We start from the raw sequence: 17,835 nt of genomic DNA on the forward strand, positions 1-17,835 counted from the left end.
CGTGAGCCCAGACTGCCCATAACTGGAAACCCGAGGAGATGACCGAGAATACATGGTGTGGGGGGGGGGATCGTTTTACAAATAGGAGGACATTGGTTTCAGTGCTAAAATCAAGAAGTAGTAAAATCAAGAGTTGAGGGAGAGGTTAGAATGTGTCTACTTCAGAACTTTGTAGGCCATTTAAATTTTATTACCATGCATACAACTCTTTTATGTTTTTTAACAAAAATGTTTTTAGAATAATATGGGTCTGAACTGAGGCATGTCACAGCGGGGAAAGAAAACAGGCATAGGCTTAAAATATACTGGGTTCTCAAATGGGTCAAAAATAGCGAGATCATTGTTTCCATCTCTCCTGTGCGCTCCAGGCAGAGCTCCGTGGTGCCTGTGGGCCTCGCACGTGGGCACCGCAGTGACTGCTCCCACCCGAGCGGCCAACCCCACTGCGCCCTCCCTCTGGTAACTGTTTACGAGGTGGGACCCCGCATCGGGTGGCAGTATCCTGACCAACTGCAGCCATGGGTCCGACTGTGGGGGCCCCCCTCCCGGTTCTGACACTTGGGTAACTTGAGCCCAGACATTCGGGAAGTCGCCTAACTTTCCTACAACTCGAGGCCGCTCACCTGTTCACAGGAGAGCGAGCAGTTTTCCCCACACAGTTACCATGGGGATGAAACGCGGTCACAGCACCTGGTGTTTAGTGCTCAGCCTGGCTCTGGTGAACAGCTCTGTTATAGCATTTGCTACCAACACCACAGTCACTTTTCTTAGCACCTTTTTAAGAATCATTTGCCGCCCAGAGTCAAGGGTGCATATGATGGCACCTCCCTCTGGGGATCCCGGAGCCTCTAGAGCCAAGGGCTGTTCTGCATGTGAGATACTGTCACACCGTGTGCCGCAGGGGAGAGTGAAGACCCGCTGCAGAACAGGCCACGCCTTGCGGGGCTAGGAGCTGAGACCCTCTACTCACAGCCAGGGAGGGCAGGGACTCCTGTGAATGAAGGTGAGAACCCAAGAAATAAAGCGTCCGGAAGTCAGGGGACAGAGGGCCCGGGAATGGTCCCGGGACAGAAGGAAAGCTGGAGTCTCAGGATGTCCTGGTAACAGATACGGCGTGGGGGCAACTTAAGCACAGAGAGGCTGAACATTCAGCCACAAGTCACCGGCTCTGCAGCCAGCCCAGGACCCCAAAGGAGTCTTTGCCCACAAGCCCCGCAGGACCTCCCACACATATACCTCTTTCCCCCAACGGAGGGTCTCAACAAGGTTTTTCTGTGGAAGCTTTTAATGGAAAACCTTTATAAACTTGGTGGCCATGATTATTATTAACATTTAAAAATCGTGTTTACAAAAAAGATTACTTATGGAAATTCTGTTCGGATGAAATACGGAGGTTTAGATGCAATGGACAAATCTGTATTAAAAAAAAAAAAACAACAAAAACCCCACACATAAAGGGGAGAAAAAAGGTATGAAAATGCCCAAAGTTTAAGAAACGACAGAATTCCGTCACCTTGCCTGTGGAGGTAGATCTTAATTTCAGCTCCAAGCTTATTCACTATGCTTTTACAACCCCTCTGGGGCTGTGGAGTACAACAGCTTTCTCTTCACTCCATGTTAATCCGAGCACGGGGCGTGGTCCCGGCTCGGCAGGACCTCTCACAGGAGACTCTTCCACGGCTGGGGCGCCGCTTCTCACCGGGACGTCTTCCCTCCACACCGGGGCCCCTCGAGGAATTCCCGAATCCTGTGACTACTTCAGTGCTATCCGTTTATCACTTTTTTTTCCCTTTGCACAAAGTCATCATCTTCCCTGTCAGATACTCTTTTTCAATTGCAGGGTTTCCTGTTTATCTAATTTAAAAATATTCCATTGATGGCGATAATGAAGTTATTTATAAACAACAAACGCTCACACTCTAGAATAAACTGTCTTCCCACTCCCAGATCCTGGCTGGCACTTGCCCAGCATGCATTTCAGCCTCAACTCAGCTTCCTCACTTTCCGGAATCTCTTTACCATGTGCCATAAATCAAGCTTTTAACTAAATGTGCTTTTTGTGTATTTCCACAGTACATATGGGAGATTAAGCAAGGAAGTGGGGTTTTTTTTCTTTTCTTTTCTTTTCCAAAGGCCACCAAGAAACTGTGCTATCTCTGTATACTAGATTAGAACAGAGAGCCAGGGGGACTTCACCGAGAACACAGCCAGCAGAAGCAGAGATGCCAGCGCGAGGGGTGATGAGTATTTTGTGTTATTTATTCCTGAGCACCGACACCCACCCCCAGACTGCAGCCAGCCGCAGAAACCCTCTGACTGACTGAGGCTGGGGATCTATGTTCCCGAACCGGAACAGAAGGCTCTGGAACATGTTTCCTCTAAGCCCTGCCCATCACTCCCCTCCAGCCAAACTGAAGGCTCTCACCACCTCAGCCAGGTGACCATATAAAGGTCCAAGGAGCTGCAGGGCTTGGCTCTGTCTCCACCACAACATTTAGGGAATTAAATAGTTTATCAGACACTTGTTTTTCTCCCTAAGCAAGGCTGTGCCTTACGTACAGCCCGTTGTAAACCTATCAGAGCAACAGCTCCCATGTGCTGGGACAGACTGGCTCTTCTCAGAGGATCACATCAGCCAAACTCCAGGTCAGGTCTTTAGTCAAGGTCTTTCCAAGGCCGAGAGAACAGCGAAACGGGGGTCAGGAAGGGCGAGGGCGCCCACATGAAAGGGCAGATTTCCAGTGGAGCCATCCATGACCATGCTAATTACGCAAATGTTTTCTGGAACCAGGACACTTCCATTAGACCATTTGACCAAAATACAGAACAAGCTCAGTGATCACGATATTTGGCTGCTGGGTAGTAAATGAGTGTCTAGAAGTAAAACCGCCCTTCACAGTACGTGGTGTATTTAATAACCACTAATACCCTGCCCAAGAACTGGCTCCTGAACCACACACACTCACCCCGCTTCACCTCGGTCCTGTTCATGACACCCTCGGGAACATACTACTCGCCTCAAACGTTTCGTTAAAAAGCATGACCTTGACTGCCCTTTATTCTTCTCTGGTTCTCAACCTACTGTAACAGCAACCAAAAGGTGACACTAAAGTCCGAGGGGGAAAAAAACACCACCCTGCAGCCCCTTCTGAAATGCCAATGTCCTGCACGCATGTGTGAGTCTCCCCGCCCAGCCCATGGGTTCATCTGTCCATGGAGACAGTTAAGTCTCTATCCTGCCCTACGGAAGCCTCTGGCCCCAGAGAAAGACCCTGATGTATTCACTGGAAAACCGATGCAACGAGTCCAGCCACACCGGATGCTGTCTGTGTCAATATGTCCCAGTCCCTTCGCTCCACCCCCCACTCCCGCCCCCACCTAACTGATTTGTGCAAAACACGGCAAGCGAAGCCCTGTCTTTAAGTCACGGGTGTGCACGGGCTCCTTCGCAAGGGCCACGCTGGCGACTCGTGCCCTGCTCTGGGCTGGCTCTCGCTGGGCCCCTTGACATGCTGGTGGCAAAGGACAGGGAGCAGAGGAGCGCGTGGCTGGCACGGTGTCTGAGCCCCGGCACTGCACGTGGGTTCACAGAAAGACGCCACGTGCCACCCCCCGCCCCACCAAAAAGTTGTTTCTTTCTCCAAGTACCAAAAGCCATCAAGTGTCCCCAGAAGCCCATAGTTACGGGGAAATGATCCCAAGGAACTTCTCTGGTGCTGGAGAACAAGACTTTTGACAAAAAATAAATAAATAAACTTAAATGTCTGTACCGGCAAGTTCAGTCCAGATTAGTAAAAGTCAAGAAGGAAAAACTCAGAATGGAATCAAGGAAAAACAAAAAAACAAAACAAAAAAACTTCTCTCGTTCTAAAAACAATTACTTGATTGAATGGCGTGAAATGCTGTCTGATGCGTGTTGGGGAGGGGCGAGGGTCAGGGCCAAGAAGATAAAATTTGGACTCCACCGTGAACACACGGAGGACAACCTGTGTGACAGAGAGGCCGGGCACCTGCAGCATGAAAAGCGGCCCCGTAAATGCCTAGGGACAAGCCATCCTCAAGGCATCTGATTACAGGCTCACCTGTCGCCAGGTTAAGGCATGCTTGGCATCCCTGTGGTATTTTCTCTTTCATCAACGTATCTGCCGGCCTTTCTGGGGATTTCATTCCCGCTACAGTCCAATAACCCTCTTTTATCCAGATACCCGATAGGCATCTCTTTCTCCACCAAAGGGACCGTGCTTGCTGACCAAGTGCTCTTTGTGAAAATTCACGCATCCCATGTGGACATACATGAAGGGCTGAGATGTGTCGAGGGTCCCCCAAACAAAGGGACCTCCCGGAGATTTATTTCTCTGGGGGATCGGAATTTGCCCACTTTCCTCTTTTTTGCGCGCGCGCACACACGACCTGATCAAGCTGAAACTAGGGCAGTTACATTTCAAAGGAACCCCTCAACGCTCCCTAACCTCGGAACTGCTGGCAAAGGTCCCAAGCCACATCTCACATGGAACCTGGCGGGGACCAAGCACTCAGAAAATTATGATGCAAAAAGGAAGGAGGGAGGGAGAAATCAGAAGGAGGAGGAGGAGGAGGAATCCTCAGGTTCCCTGGCTGGTAGGAAAGCAACCAACCGAGGTGGAAAGAGACATGAAGAAAGGCCCAAGGCTGGGTCAAGGGGATTTTAAGGGCACCTGCCTCTTTCACACCAAGTAAAAAGAAGAGCATTTTAACAGCTGCAGAAAAAGAAAGGATAAAATAATTACGGGACAATGGTCTGACTACACCAATTCCCAGTTTCCTCCTGAAGGTAACCTTTTTCCTTCTTCAAAAAAAAGAACAATAGAGATGGACACACCCCCTTTTCAACTGCCTAAGGCCAGGTTCCCATGACGACTGCTGGAAGAATGGCCCAGAGGCCACCGGAAAGGAGCGGGTGGGTGGGGTGGCCAGACCACCTGAGGGTCACTGGCCATACTGGAGTCACTCCATCATTGCATCCCAGCCTCAAGACAGACCGCGGTGTCATTTTAATGACAATAGCATTCCTGGTTGTGGGGTGTCCCAGGAGACCCCTTTTCCCCCTCATTCGTAATACAACTTGAGCATTTGCCTGCACTTGACACACACCCCAAATGCTCTCCTCCGTTTCCATGAAGAAAGACCTGCTTGACACCTGGCTTCAGAGAAGTCAACAAGGACCCATTCAGCCCCGAGTTTGGAGCTGGGGATGAGAAGAGCCAGCTCCGTGCCAAGGCTGCTGCTGACCATCTGCTTCCTAATCCTTCCTAGTGCCTCGCCCAGAAGATGGCATGGCCACCTCAAGTCCCGGAGGGGGGGGGCAGCACTGGGATTAACCCCATTTCTCCAAGTCCATTGCAGACTCACCTGCAGTCTTGCTTAAAATGCAGGTTCCCGGCCCCGTTCAAGACCTTCTGGGGCCAAGATGAAGGACCCTACAATTTTAACCAGCACCCTGTGGATTCTACTGAAATAAACCACTGAATCAGAGCCCTTTTACTTGCTGTTTAAAAAAAAGGCCTTTATTGGAACCAAGTTCCAAATCGTTCTGTAAACACTTTGCATTCACATCTCTCTCTCCCTTCCACCCTCATGGACAAAGAGGGCAGAGACAAAATTTCCTGCCTCATCAGTTTCACAGAGCTTTGTTTAAGGCACAGGTCTAGGCTCTATCCTCCTCCATCTCCCCAAACCAAAACTAAACCAGTCTGGAGGCACATCCAAACAAAAAGGAACCACCGAAACCCAAGCACGAAGTTAACGACAATTTGGTGCCTATTCAATATAGAAGTCACCCTAGCCCTCAATCCACAGCCACCCCTGCAGACAGCCAACAACGGCATAATTGATATGCACATACAGCTCTATTTTAAGAATCAGAGAAGTGGAGCCAAAATTCAGTTTGGGACATAGGTTTCTGAGCTTGATTTAAAAAAAGTAAGTAAAAAAAAACCTACGGTCCCTCCCTTCACAACTAGTGGCATAAGCCTGTTCAAAAAAAAGGCATTAGATCACAGGGGACAAAAGTGGCCCATGCCTCAAAGAGGCTGCTTCTCTTGAGTCTCATCAAACACACAAGGGCCCTGCTTCCCTGTGTTACTTCCAGTCCTGCTGATTAGCTCTCTGAGTCTTACAACCTTGTGCTTTCTTGCCCTGGGAGCTTAACTCCGTTGACCCCACTGAAGCATCAGGGCTCAACTGTCCAAGCTCCAAACACTAACTGGATGGTCCCAAGAAAGCCCGTTGGAACCGCTCGCTCCACGAAGCTCACAGAAGTAGGGAAGCACCAAAGCAGAGGGAGAGACCCAAGAGCTGGCTGGGGCGTAGGGGAGGAGTAAGTTTCTTCAAACTCTTTATCTACTTTCTGTTACCTGTCTCCGCAGGGGGATGCGCTTGGTGAGCTTGTGCACAGCCGGCTGGCTGCTGAAGTCTGGCTTCTTGGTGGTGGTCTTCATGCGGCACACGATGACTATCACCACCATGCAGGCGATTAAGAAGACCCCTATGCAGTAAATGGCTATCTCCAGGTAGTCCGGGGAGGCCGGGATCTCCTTTTCTCTGACGGGCGCTGGATTGCACATCACAGGGGCGGAACAGATAAGCAGGCCACAGAGTTAGGACACTGGACTGATGCCCCCTGGCATAACTAACGGAACCAAACGGCAACGACCATTCCCAAGGACGGGCGGCGCCAAGCGGCACGGGCCCGGGCCTGCCGCGCACCTCTCTAAAACGGAGGTGGGTGACCGAGGGCTCCTCGCTTTACCACCAGGGCCCAGGCGGTCACTCTCTATAGCCTCAGTGGGCCTCTGCCTTCCAGTGTTAGTGACGGGTCGGCTGCCACCAGGCACAAAGGGCGGGCCGGGAGGCCGTTGACATTTGGGCAGCATCAGACAGCCAACCACACCCCCAATAAAAGGACCATGTGTTCCAAGATGGCCTCTGACACAGACCAAATTCTCAAATGCGAACAACGTCCACTTTGTTTCCGAGGGACAAGGCCTCCGCCTTATTTGGAGTAAGCATTTCCAAAGGAGGATGCGACAGGGTGGTTTACCAGAGATGAACAGTTTATGTGAAATAAAATATTCATCGAGTAGGCTGGCCCCCAGAAAGTGTCCAATTCTTTAATAAACACATTCATTTACTATGAAGATGGAATTGCTTATAATATAGAATCATTATGTTTGCACCACAAATAGTAATGTTTCTTAATCACAAACTATTAAAGTTTGTGTGCGTCTCGTTATACTGATACAGCACTACAACTATCCTCTTAAAGAATAGAAATGGTATTACGTGTGAGTTATACATAAAACTCCTCAAGTTAGAACATTCTTGTACCAACTTCCAATAAAGTCTGTTCTCTCCTTAGTCCTCAATGGTCAATCTATAAGCAGTGTATTTCCAAACAGTTATTTTTCTCGAACTGCATCCTTAGTTAATGGGCTAGTACTGTCAGGCACACTGGTTAAGGAGTGCCAACCAGGCACTTGCTAAATGCAGTATAGCCAGTAAAAGCGAGCTCAATGTAAGAGGCATCTCACTGTTTCGAAGCAAATATTCACAGGGCAGATTCATGACAAAAGGAAAAACAGATGCAATGGTATTATTTAAAGCTTACACATTTTAATCAGAAAAATGCTTGCAAGACAGTCAAAACTCTCAGCAGCACAGCACAAAATGAACTGATCGATTTACTTTTACTACATATAAAATAAGCATGCAGGTAGGCACCGTACTCTAATAATAAGGCATTAAAAACTGGAATGGAACATAAGGACTAGCGTACCACAGTCTATGCAGTTTCACAATGGCAATGACAAAGAGGCAGAGGCGTCCAAGCAGACAGTGATTTTCAAGAACGTTTGACCAGAATAGAGATATCAGTTAAAGATTCAGACAGCAGCAATATTTAAGCAACAGGGCTTCACTGATGTTGATTTCTCTGCAGAGCAGAAATAACATCAAGCCCAAGAAGGCAAGAGCATGCTTTGCAGTAAAAGCAAGCCAACAGCCCATTCTATCGCCACATGCAGCAAGCCACCGATTCCCAAGGTAGGTACCGCACTGCTTCTGTGCACCCTACATGCAGGTGCCTCTCCCCGGGCACCTCGACATCCGTTCATCAATTTACATCTCATTAAAAATGGAAAAGTGGAGTAGAAATACATAGGGCAGTTTAGCAAAATGGAATTTGAAATGAGTGAAAATTACTTTGAATTTCACAAAGTAATTTCCACTTCTTAAAGAGAAATGGGGATGGGTGAATTTAAACATTGACCCAGCGACTCCCGGAAAACATGAAATCCCTTTGGGTTTCCAGGGCGACATTTCACTTGATCATAAATGTGAGTGTGGGATCACACTTTAAGTGAATTTCCAAGGCAACTTTCTTATCCCTGGGGGATGGTTTTAAACATTTCTAAAAAATCTTTATGCAAGGATAAAAGGGGCCATTTCTGAGAACAGAAGCTGTGTTAATTTTATGGCAATCAACCAAGAAAAGGAAAAAAACCACAGAGAGAAAGAGCAGTATATACCTGGCAGAACTGTCAACCATGCAGAGTGAAAGGATATCCCAATAGAATTACCCGCCAAGCACGTATATTCCCCAGCATCCTCAAAAGTTACATTCCGAATATAGAGAACCTCAATTTCTTTGTCCGTGGTATTAACACCGGCGGCCTAGAAAACAAGGGAAGCAAGAGACAAGGCTAGAGGACACAGGAATGATTGTGGAAGGGCCATGGAACCACGAGGCGGCGCACCGGGGGCTCCGGCGGGTGCTGGCCGCGGGCAGATTCCGACTGCAGCCCGTCCACAAAGCCCACAACCGAGAGACATGGAGCGACACGGAGCAGCTCACCTCCACAGGCCCATCACCACAGCAGCTTCACCACCTAGATAGGCATGCAATCAACACATGGAAAAATCAGCCCACAGAAATCTGTTCGCTGGGCCATTGCTTTGCTCTGCTTTGGGTTCAGGGTGGTTTTCCAAGGTACAGCACCCCAACGTCCAAGTTGGGTCCTGGTCTGTGGGCTGCAGGTTTCCGCCTTGAGAGAAGGATGGTCCTGTCGCAGCTACTGTGTGGTCAAGACCCTGCAGGCGAGTCCAGGTGGACCCCCTGCACCGCCTCGAGCCCTGTGGGGACGGACCGGGGTGGAGGGCCAGCTTGGTTACCTGGCTCCGGTTACTTTTACTCCTGCGTGACCACCGCGATGGCCGTTGCATTGAAACAAAATGCAAGAAAGCTTGCCTTGGTTGCAAACGAACTGGGCTTTCTTTTTGTCTCCTTTTTTAAGATCAGCATTTGAATGTGAGTCATGACAAACTAAGAAAGCCAACCTGCTGCCTTCCATACCTTTGGGCTAAATATCCATTAAGTGGACTACTGCCAACTCCGGGACAGCAAGGTTGAAGGCAGCATCTGATAAGGATCAGCTATACAGCCAAAGAGATGATGCACTGCCGGACAAACTAGACCGTACCAGTATTTCGCCAAAAGTTGAGGGCAGAAGGAGGCATGAGTTCTGCTAACCTGAACAGGCACGCAGCTGTGTGTTTCAAATGGTGTTCAGGGGCGGTAATGATGGGAACTGGGTAGCCCAAACGAGATGTACCAGAAGGAATGACTTAAAAACCGGGTGGGGTGGAGGGTAACCTCTAGAAGAAATTAGAGCAAGCACTTTGAACATCGTGGGCATTTTTCCATGGCTGCTGGCCTCACACCAGCCGCATCACCAAAGGAAGATTATGATGAATATACCGAGTCCACAGAGTTATCCTACAAGCTGCCTGCAGTCTCCCAAAGCACCAAGTCTTTCCAGCTTCTATATTCAGCCTTCTTATTGAAAAAAACAAAAAACAAAAAAACAAAACAAAAAAACAAAAACGTTGTTACCTTGCTGTTTGGGCAGGACAGTGAGCCAGGCAGACTGGTTGGCCTGCCCTATATAATTGGAGACCTTACATATATACTCCCCAGCGTCGGCCTCAGTCACATTGAACAGAGCCAGCACTTCTGCATTGGAACTATTTATCCCCGAGTGCTGGAATAGACACAGAGAACAATATAACGGGCAGCCAGGAAGGACTTTGCCCTGCCTAGGGTCCCACCACCAACACACCACAAGAAAACAACCTCCATTATGTGTAAAGAGCAATATGGAAGGGCCATGAGTTCAGGAAGAACAATGTAAGTTAACGGTGGACAGAAGCAACCCGGTGGAGAGGGGCGAGAGGTTGTGACTGACACCTAGAATGAGTGATCGATACCTAGACTCGGTTAGCAGTGCCCCAGGTTCGTCACCTCTCCCCGCTCTTTTGACCCTTAGTGTTCTCAGCTGCTGAGAACACCTTCTGAGCGGAGAGTTCTTAGCTGAACCACCTATGGTTTCATGGGAAGGCTGTTCTTGTTAGGGCCTTCTCTATGAGCAACTCAATGGGGGAGACAACGGTGGGAGTGGGCTAAGACGTGGCACAGGCTTAGCTTGCTAACACCATCCCGAACAGCAAGACAGATCTAAAAAATAAAGAGGCTGATGCTGTTAAAACAGGGACTTGCAAGGAACCAAGTAAGAAATGCAAGGAGATGTTTTCTTTGTTTGACATTTCAAGAGCAATACAACCACCTTCTAAAGTTTATTGTCTATTGGCTAAATCGCATGTGAATGAATTTCAGTGGGTCAAGGGATCTCTTTGAAAAGGAAAATCTACATTGTTTCTAAAGTGTGGCTAGGAAAATCTGATCCTGATGTCACATTAAGAGAAAACAACATCAGCATTAACAATAAACATCGGGTCACGGCCTAGAATTTACAAAGTTCTTTCTGGCTACTCCCTCCCATTTACCCAGCACCACCTGCCCTGTAGGGGAGATGATATCACGATCTCCACTTTTATAGATGGGCAGCTGGGCCTACACAGTTCCCCGAAGATCTCAGGGCTGATAAATAACTGAACTATTCTGACACCAATGCCACAGTCCCCTCCACCGCCTCGAGGCTCCCTTCTGAATTTTAACTAGCAAGCCTCACGATCTCCTACTTCCCCAACACCCTCTATGCTGGCCAAATAAGAGGATCGTCTTCTCTTATTCAAATTCAGCAGGAAATCAAGGAACCCGTGGACCAATCCATGCAGGAGACCCCAGTTGCTCTGCATTCAGAGAGCGCTCACCTTCAGGACCTTCAGATAGGGCAGCCCATCAGGCCCATATTTACTGCCATTCTTTTCCACATGTTTGATCCACTGAATGTGGGGCTGGGCATCGCTGTAAACTTTGCAGACAAACTCCACATCGCCTCCGACCACGGTGGAGGCATTGGCGGGCAGTCCGGCTTGGAGGATGGGCCGGTGTGGCGATCGTTCTGGGGAAGAGAGGGAAGAGAGGGGAGGGGGGTGGGGGGGGAGATGAATAAATAAGTTGTGTTGTCCAGAAGGCTGTTTGTGAACTCAAGCCAAAAAGGTCTGGAGTCTGCTGGCTGACTCCTTTGAAATAACACGGCCGCCCAATGCATAACAAAAAATGACTTCAAAGGAGGCTGAGAGAGAGCGACCCTCGTAAAAAGAATACTTATTTAGAGAACCGAGGAAAGAACGTATTATGTCTCCAGTTGTTGGCTGTCCAAGACCACCTAATGAACAAGGGAAGAAATTTTATTTTGACAACCTGAAAGAAAAATGGCGGGGGATATGGGTACGTCCGCACGCACGCTGTTTGGGATAGTATCAGAAACTCACCTTGACCATAAGCTTAAATCACCTGCCAGTGACAAGACTTAACTTTAATACCACCCCAAACACCAAAAACGGACAAACTAAAAGCTAAAGGCCAAGGTTATGAACAGACTAAATGAACAAATGGTTTTCTCTCTTTACTGTGGAACTCACTCCATTCATTCATTTTTTTTTTCCTCCAGTCATTTCCTTGATAAATATTAAGTGTTTACTGTGTGCCAAATGCTAGGTGCACAAGTAAGCAGTCCTTGGTTTATTCAGATGTGGCACTGAATAAAAAACATAAAGAGACACCAGTTCCCAAACGCTGGCAGTGGTTTCAGGCAGCGTGGAGGAGGCCCCCATGCAGGGCAGGCTGGCAACTGCTTCCCACCTTCCGCTGCCTGACCTCCCACTCGGGGGGAAAGGTTCTCAACAAAGTACAGCCCTGCTCGTCCTCTGTCTGGAAAGGTCCCTCTCCGGTTTACAGGTGGTCTTGGGAGAAAGCTTGTAGAGGCAACCACGTCACGGAGCGAGAGCAGCTAAACACAGGGTGCTCAAGAATCAAGTCCCAGGGCAGCCTGCTGTGTGATCCGGTCCCCAAGGCCACGTAACTACAAATTAACTGGAACCGTCTTTCCACATGGCAGCTGGGTCAAGAGCCACCAGACAGGCCCAGCCATCCACTGTTCACACACGTCACCCCATCCCCACAAGCCTGCAGGTACCAGCCATCCTCTCTCTCTCCCCCTCCCCACAAAGCGGGTACCACTGCCTTTAACTTCCACTTAAAAAACTGCCAGGGGAAACGCAGGCATTGGCCAACACATCACGGATGTCTCCACGCCGCACCTGGTCTCCCCACACACTGGCCTGGGAACAGCAACTTAGAATGACAGATACCTAAGCCTTTCTATGTTGGAGCCTTTCAGATTAAAATGTCACTTAGTGGAGTTTGTTGGACAAGAGCCAGACCATGTGCAAATTGATTTTACTGCACAAGCCTGTTGCTGGTCTTTAAAAACTTAAAAAAAAAAGAAAAAACGAAAGAAAGAAAAAAGAGAAAGAAAAAGTGCTAGAGGTTACTCTTACATTCCAGAATCTCCCATCACTTCAGATACCTACCTACATTTTTACATTAAAAAGATTAAGGACTGCAGAGCCCCAAAGAAATCATTCATTTACCCCAGTATCATCACCCGGATAGGCAGAGCGAAGAACCCAGAAGATGAGACTCCTAAATTTTGTGGGCAGCAAGTTGCAAAGCTAGGATGCCTTCAAACGCCACCAGAAACCCTTCATGCCTCGGCAGACACAGCATCCCAGTAATGTGAGGAGCTGGGGTGAGCCTCCCGGTCAGGCCTGCAGAGATCTACTCAGGGCTAGCCACGTGAGGAGGACAGAGGTTAAGTCCATACACACCCTCCTCCCAAGAAACTTAGCGGCACGAGGAGAGCTGTCCTCTGGGCTGGATACTGCCAGCCACGCGACAAACTATGCCTCTGTACCTGTCAAATACTGGGATGGTGTGCGCCTTCCCACCCAGAAGTGAATTTGAGGTACCCATCCATCCTCTGGCCCAGTTTCCCACTCTTGCGCCATGTGTTTGTGTGTTCAAAGATAAATATTTACGGTGGACCTAAATATTTATTCTTAGAAACAAAGGTACTATAAAATCTTAAATGTCATAAGCCAGATCAACGGAATTTCAAACCACATCGTCTCTCTTAAACACACTTGTTTCAAATAAATCTTTTCACAAGCAAACATTGTGCATGTAATACCAAATCACGATGCCCCGTGAACAATGGGCGCTTTCATACGGCCCGACATCTCTGGCCCGCGCCAGCCTTCAGCAGAGTTGAGTCACTGGGGCAACCCTGGCAGGGCCCACTACAGAGCCGCAGTCTTGTTTTACTTGTGGTCAACATGTCGCTGAGCTCCAGTTATTAAGGTATTGCTATCCGGATGACTTGAAAAAAAAACAAAAAAAAACCTTTGCGATGGTTTAATGCTATTGCATTTGCAAATTACAGCACCCCACTTGCAGTCTTGAATTCATCCTTTCAAATTTTCTCACCTGCTACAAAATAACCTCTGAACCGCCGCCCTCCCCCTCAGCCCTTTCTCACTTCGGGTACAGAAACCGTAAGGGGGATCCCTCTGTAACCGAAACCTTACACCGCCTTCCAAAACTTATTACAGCTGCCTTCAGTATAAAATGAAACCTTAGAGAATGTTATTTAAAATGTTTTTAAAAAGTCAGTAGGCCTCATGTTTCGTTTCTCCACATCAGGCTTTGATTTCCGTTGCAACCTTATTCTCTGCCCCGAACATCTTGGAAGAGGTCCCAGGTGCCAGCTTCTGCAGAGCATGGCGCTTCTCTTCCCCAGCCCTTCCGCGCTCGCTCTTCCTCGTGTCCGTCAGACCCCGCAGAACAGCCATCGGTAGTAGGGGATGACAGCGCCTGGACTCCCGTTTGAACTTCCAGAAAACTGGGGTGAACGCAGGGTGCAGCCGGCAGCTGGAGGAGCTGGTTGGGTGGCAGGTCCCGCCGAGACGGGCAGAGCAGGCACCCCCCCCCTCCACGGCCAGCCCAGTGGGCACAGGGCACCGACCGGGGCACGAAGGCCCCCCGAACAGCTAACGTCACTCACGAGGCCCTGGGGAAACCAAGCTCCCTAGGTGTGCCACGCTTGGGGGCAGCAGGCTGACCTAAAAAGGCTGGTCAGTGAATTCTCTATGGACAAGAGAATAAAATCCGGAGCTCGCTCATCTCCAGTTCTTCCGTGTGATAACAAAAATCCCATCTTCTCCACCAGGATTTACAGTTTTAGGCAAGGTTCTCCCAGCATGTCTTACACTCAGCTGTTATAAAAAACAGATTGTTCTTTTTACAGGGGAGTGAAATAAATAGACGGCAACCAGAAAAGCTGACGAGCACCTCACCCACGTCTTGACTGTAGTTTTTAAAAACATACATTCTGAGATCTGCAGGTTGCAGCTGCACGGTCCACGGACCAAGGAGGATGGGAACCTTTAAAAGAGCGATTCTAAGGTCCCTGTGTGAATTCCAAATTAAGAGAGAACAGAAAGCAGCCCAAAGGGTGCGGCTGCTGCCGATGGGACAGTTGGCTGCACGGCTGGAATGAGGTTCCACCAAATAAATGCATAGTAAACACAGACCGAAGTGCTGGGGAAAAAATTCTCTCCCCCGCCTTCTCTCACTCCCTTTTGCTGAGTGCTCCAAACGAATCCACTTTTCTAAAGCAGAAGCCCAGCTGCTGAGAAGCTAAATATCAAGACTGACTCTCTCAGGTCCTGCTGTGAGAGACAGAGACAGAGAAAGAGAGACAGAGACGGAGAAAATGCCTGAGTGACAAAGAATAAATCATTGTTAATTGACCATTGAAACTTTATAACATGCCAGTCCTCCTCTGGACATAATAATATGTTTGCTCATAAGAGATCTACAACTTTTGCTCTGACAGAGCAAAGGCCATAAAAAATGTCCAGCGAGCAGAGGCCTCATGTCTACAGGCTGGGTAAGTACACATCCCAGGATCAGAAGGAGAACCAGGTTCTTAAATTACACCTATAAATTAATCAAGCCCAGAGTTGCTGGTTTCCCAGCACACACTGGTTCTCTAACCACTTCTCCCCAAAAAGTTAAGCGGCGCTTGCCACAAAGAACCATTTCAAAGCTGCTCTCTCTGGCAGGAAAACACCAGGAGGCTCCAGTCACATCGAGTGCCCAGTCTCGATCAGGTAACGGCCAGTCTACTGCGCCTGGACAACCATTCATTTAAGGAGCCTAGGGAACTTTGCCTGCCCTGTCTTTAAATTAAAATCAAAATTTAATTACCCTTCCTCTAAAATGGCAGTTTCTTAGCCTCTCCAAGGGGCTGAACAGAGCAAGAAAGAACAGTGCAATTTGGAGGACAAGTGAGAACAACCAAGAATTCTTTTTCTAAAGCCCAGACCAGCTTTTTTTTTTTTTTCCTCCAGAGTAGGCGGTGGTTGCTTTTGTTGCATAAAAACACACTAAACCAGTTAACACCGGGCAAGGTTATTAGGGGGAGGCCCATCAGAGCCCTCTGAAGTTTGAGGATCCCAGTAACCTGCTAAAGACCTCCCACTAATTGCAATTAGCAGAATGAGTTCATTGCCTTATCAAGGCTCTGCCCAACACACTCACAGCAGACAGGCTACGTCTAGCTGGGTTTTGCTTTCCCAAGGCTTTTTCCAGGCTCTAGAGACTAGCACAGAAGGAGGTCAGAACTAAAAATGATCAGGAGGAAAAGGTAAAGTTAGGATACAGGATGAAGAGGGGCCCCAAGCTTTCAGAAAAGAGTCAAAGTGCCTACTATCTTCCAGAACAGACAAGTGGGCCAGGATGCTGAGCACATGGATTTTTTTTTTTTAAAGGAAAAGGGCATAAAATGACTGGTTTGCCGTTCTTTCTCCATCCTAGGCTGAGCCTCATCTTCCTGGACCTCTGATTCTGGGAAGGCTTGTGGAATCGGCCTGGGGATCCAGCTTCCTCGAGAACACAGGTGTCTCGGCAGAGGGAGCACAGTCTGTAGAGCGAGCTTGTCTGGAGCAGGTCGCAGTGTCTTCCTTCCGTCAAAGCTGAGGTCCCTGGGTGACTTTTGGAGGCTGCACCATGTGAAATGCTAGAAGCAAAACACCACTAATTCCTTTGTGCTTGCTCGATGAGGCAGGGCAGCCGGGAAGACCGAAGCCCAGAGGCAAAGTGCCTTCCCTCATTAATGTCATAGGCTGTATTAGTTGGCTGGGGGTTGAGTGGCTTCTACTAGTTGGGCGTCAATTTAGGTCTTCTTGGGCAAATTACAGGAGTGGCACTGTGGGTTATTTACACCCCAAATGTCTGCGATACCCCAAGCGCTGTGTCTTCAAAAAGGGAAACTGTATGTGAGGACTCTTTGGTGGCCACGAAGTTGTGCCAAATGGAGGTACAAAAATGCCCTTCCTTTTGGGATGACAGGAAGTTCTGGGGATGGAGAATAGGGACGGCCACATGGCCATGTGCATGTCCTCAACGCCGCTAAACCGTATACTCAAAAACGGTTAAAACGGTACGCCTTATATTAGGTATAGTCTGCCATAAAAAATAGAGACAGAGAGAGAGACACAGAGAGAGAGACAGCCCTGACTGCCGTGGTTCAGTTGATTGGGCATCATCCTGCAAAGCAAAAGGCCGCTGGTTCAATTCCCGGTCAGGGATCGTGCCTGGGTTGAGGGCCTGGTCCCCATCAGGGTACATGTTCTCTCCCAATGTTTCTCTCTCTCTCTCTCTCTCTCTCTCTCAATTTAAAAAAAAAAAAAAGTCTTTTAAAAAGAGCAAAGGTGACAACATGCATCACAGAGTGAGCAAGACATATTCCTAGGGTCACGGCAAACCTGCCCTCCCAATTAGTTAAGTACATTTTCGTTATCCAGTTTACTAAGTGAGAGCTTTTCTCTCTCCTGACACAAGGTCCCTCCCCATATTGTGCTTGGTTTTCACTGATGTAAAGCTCAGCCGTCGGCGGCCCCAGGCTCCCTCCCCAGGAGATGGGGTAAACACAGCTGAGGGCGGTCACGGGGGAAGCTGTGTGCCTCAGCAACACCCCCCTCCCCGCCCCTTCATGCTGCAAGGGGCGCAACATCTTTCAGGAATGCAAGATTATCAGCTGGTGTCTGCATAACTGGGTTTCTTCATGGGGAAGAGTATTAAAAAAAAAAAAAAAAAAGTCCAGGCAGGAATTAAACCTACCCTCCAGTTACCAAGGCTGAACCTTGAATTAAGAGTATCTTCCCTCAAACGATTTGCAAAGAAGCTAATAACCAAACCACTGGGGAGTCCTCCAAGAGGGCAGCACACAGAACGAAGCTCTTTAGTTGCAGATGTTTTGCTGATATCTATGAAAAAGGATCCAGTTAGTCTAAGTCTTGAAATCCGTCCTAGGAAAAATATTCACCCAGATGCCCAGCAAAGGGAATGTGCAAAGCTTGCCATTATAACCTCTTTTGTAGGTGAAAAACAAAAGAAGGAGCCACCCAAATGCCCACCAACAAGGGAATGAG

The 17,835-nt window shown here is 48.5% G+C and overlaps 1 protein-coding gene across 4 annotated transcripts in view; it reads right to left on the reverse strand.

Annotated features, from left to right (window-relative positions):
• The window catches only part of FGFR2 (fibroblast growth factor receptor 2), a 98,053-nt gene that overhangs the window by 23,464 nt on the left and 56,754 nt on the right, over positions 1-17,835 (reverse strand). For 2 of the 4 annotated variants that reach the window (XM_054581621.1, XM_054581619.1), the window contains 3 exons: positions 11,206-11,396; positions 8,565-8,709; positions 6,393-6,589 (listed from right to left, as the gene is read on the reverse strand). In XM_054581621.1, coding sequence (XP_054437596.1) covers positions 6,393-6,589; positions 8,565-8,709; positions 11,206-11,396 — 533 coding nt within the window. Of the gene's footprint in view, positions 1-6,392; positions 6,590-8,564; positions 8,710-9,928; positions 10,077-11,205; positions 11,397-17,835 lie in introns of all 4 variants that reach the window. The other 2 variants (XM_054581618.1, XM_054581620.1) reach the window with 2 other exon arrangements.

This window comes from Pteronotus mesoamericanus, unplaced genomic scaffold (assembly GCF_021234165.1).
Source record: "Pteronotus mesoamericanus isolate MK-2021 breed Mesoamerican mustached bat unplaced genomic scaffold, CSHL_Meso_final contig_657, whole genome shotgun sequence".
Lineage (NCBI taxonomy): Eukaryota > Metazoa > Chordata > Mammalia > Chiroptera > Mormoopidae > Pteronotus > Pteronotus mesoamericanus.